At 38.3% G+C, this 2,804-nt stretch overlaps 1 protein-coding gene across 1 annotated transcript; it reads right to left on the minus strand.

The window, feature by feature from the left end:
- Window positions 1-389: 389 nt before the first annotated feature.
- LOC143609390 (uncharacterized) lies at window positions 390-2,236 on the minus strand. Its single transcript, XM_077084153.1, has 2 exons — window positions 1,691-2,236; window positions 390-488 (listed from the first exon to the last, which is right to left on the minus strand). Exons 1-2 carry the CDS (start codon window positions 2,234-2,236, stop codon window positions 390-392), a joined length of 645 nt encoding a protein of 214 aa, XP_076940268.1.
- Between the last annotated feature and the right edge of the window lie 568 nt (window positions 2,237-2,804).

The raw sequence follows: 2,804 nt of genomic DNA on the forward strand, positions 1-2,804 counted from the left end.
TTGCTGTCAAATAGGGAAATCTGATTAAACGTGTTAAACGAAATCACAACTTCTTGTCCTCCCACTGTTCTGATAAGTTTCATATCATGACCTTTTTTATACGTGGGACATCTTAACGTTGACACCCATTCCTCAATTTCCCAATCGTACAAAGTATTATGCTCTCCATCATAACATTTAAGCACCGCTTCCTAACCTAACGCTTCAAATTTGTCAAATATCCCAAACGCCTCAAATCCGGGGTCGGTCACCTCTTTTTCGCACATATACCCCTCACTCTTATTATGCAAAGTGGCCATTTTATCCATTAATAGTTTCGCTTGCCATTCTGGCACATACGTTGACAACACCTTACCCCTCCAATTGGGTTTTTCAGTTGGTACATGCACTCATGCTTGTTCTTCGTGTAATCTCTGCCTTTTTGCTTGGGCTGCCAGGCCGCTAGAAGATGAGGCCTTCCCTTTTCCTTTATTCGAGGTTCTACCCATCTACACACTAAAATCAACCCAAACAAACCAAGTTAATTCAACATACACCTCTCCCCACTTGCTTGTTACTATGTTTGTGGATATTCACTAGTTAATCAATTTACCAAAATTTCAAGAATTGCTTCAACACATGATTTCCAACTTATCAGTATAACAACCATATGTTTATAACACTTATCCATTATCCAAAACCATAATGTACAACCATTATACTAATTCCTCAAACAAGCAAGTGAGTATAGTTCAAATCAATTCAATTCTACCTTAAAAAATTTTCAATGTATTCAAGGAAATTGACAAAGAACATACATTGATTGTTGAATAGGATGAAAACTAATACTTTCTTCACACAATAATAAAAACCCCCCAAAATTTCCTAAGAAATTCGTCACCCCAATGCTCAAAAAAACGGACTAACAATTAACAATGAGTGGAATTAGGCTTGTTATTGTTAATCCTCACGAAAATCCATATAGGGTTAAAAATCTTTGAAATTGATGGTGATATGAAGAAGCTATAATATGAGGTTTAAAGTTTGTAGAGAGGAATTGGGAAGAAGATGGTTTGAGATGGTGAAAATTGAAGTAAATAATGAAGGCATGTATAATATGTGGTTTAAAATGGTTTTAAAATAAGATTTTCTCTTTTAATTAACCCAAAAACTGGCTCTCAAATTATTGTTGCGACCGCACCTTGGGCCATGGTTCACACCGTGGTCCAAGATTTACATGATTCTGTTCATCCATATTTTATGGACCGTGGCCCACGGTTTACACCGTGTGCTACGGTTCACTTGTGTCAAATCGGGCAGACCACACCGTACCATGGTGTGGTCTGCCACCGTGCTTCACGGTTACTTCACCGTGGCCCACGGTCTACACCGTGGTCCACGGTTTACTCTCTTTATATATATATGTTTTTTTTTGTTTTTTTAAGATCAATACACAAAAATAACACGTGACCATAAACTTACTTATAAAAATTATAAACTAGAAATAAAATAATAATTACCCTACCCCCCATGAAAGCGCGAGTTGTCCCCAACATCGGTAAGGAATTTCCCCACACTTGATTTGTACATACTACAAACCGAGGAAGGTAATTTTTAAAACCAAATTTGAACAAAAAGCTAAACTAACTTATATAACATACCTGGACCTTTACGAAGTGGAAACATCCGGTGAGCTTAGGAGGAAACTCACCTTATCATCTTCAAGCATATTAAGATCTTTACCTTCTAGGTATGGTTTGAGGTGATGTCCATTGACAAATTGTTTAACTTGATTTTGCATATCTTCAATTTCAACATCACCAAACCTCCCTACTCTTGTGATGACATACGGACCCATCCACTTTCTTTTTAGCTTCCCAAGAAACAATTTGAGTCTCGAATTGTACAACCACACTTTTTGCCTAACCTCAAATGTTCTCTTCCTTATCTTAGCATCATGCACCCTTTTTAACTTTTCTTTATAAGCCAAGGCACATTCGTACGTTTCATCCCGGATTTCCTCTAGTTCAATCAACTTTAACTTCCTCAACCTGCCGGCTTCATGATAATCCATATTAACACTCTTAATTGCCCATAATGCCCGGTGAGACAACTCCATTGGCAAGTGGCAAAACTTCCCATACACCAACCGATAAGAAGTGGTACCAATAGGTGTCTTGTAAGCGGTTCGATATGCCAATAACGCATCATCCAACTTAATCGGCCAATCTTTCCTATCCACTCGAACCGTTTTCATCAAAATTTCCTTAATATTGCGAGTGGAAACTTCAACTTGGCCACTCGTTTGAGGGTGGTAAGGTGTTGCAATTCGATGATTAACACCATAATGTTTTAACAGTTTACCAAACGTGAGGTTCTTGAAGTGTGATCCACCATCACTTATAATTACTCTTGGGATACCAAATCTTGAGAAAATGTTAGCTTGTACAAACTTGCACACCATGGAGTGATCATTAGTTCTTGTTGCAATCGCGTCAACCCATTTCAAAGCATAATCACCCTCCAAAAGAATGTATAAGTACCCACACGCGTTCGCAAAACGGGCTCACAAAATCTATGCCCCAAACATCAAAAATGTCAACCACCAAAATGGGTTGTAAAGGCATTTCATTCCTTTTTGATATACCCCCCTTCGTTGACAATTCAAGCACTGTCGGGCATATTCATTAGCATCTTTGAAAAGTGTTGGCCAATAGAACCCGCGTGTAAGTAATTTATACACCGTTTTAGAGCCACTAAAATGGCCTCCACATGCTGACGAATGAGCATGTGTCAAAATCTCTTGCACTTCATTCTTGGGTATA

Source organism: Bidens hawaiensis, unplaced genomic scaffold (assembly GCF_021521415.1).
Source record: "Bidens hawaiensis isolate Kalapana, Puna unplaced genomic scaffold, B.hawaiensis_p1.1 tig00419604_1, whole genome shotgun sequence".
NCBI lineage: Eukaryota > Viridiplantae > Streptophyta > Magnoliopsida > Asterales > Asteraceae > Bidens > Bidens hawaiensis.

What these genes read in the sequence shown, in the direction of transcription:
- LOC143609390 (XM_077084153.1), bottom strand. Translation starts at nt 2,236, where the DNA reads ATGAAAACGGTTCGAGTGGATAGGAAAGATTGGCCGATTAAGTTGGAT. An exon ending in ATATGCTTGAAGATGATAAG is followed by an intron (nt 489 to 1,690) that starts GTGAGTTTCCTC and finishes TTTAGTGTGTAG; the next exon opens with ATGGGTAGAACCTCGAATAA.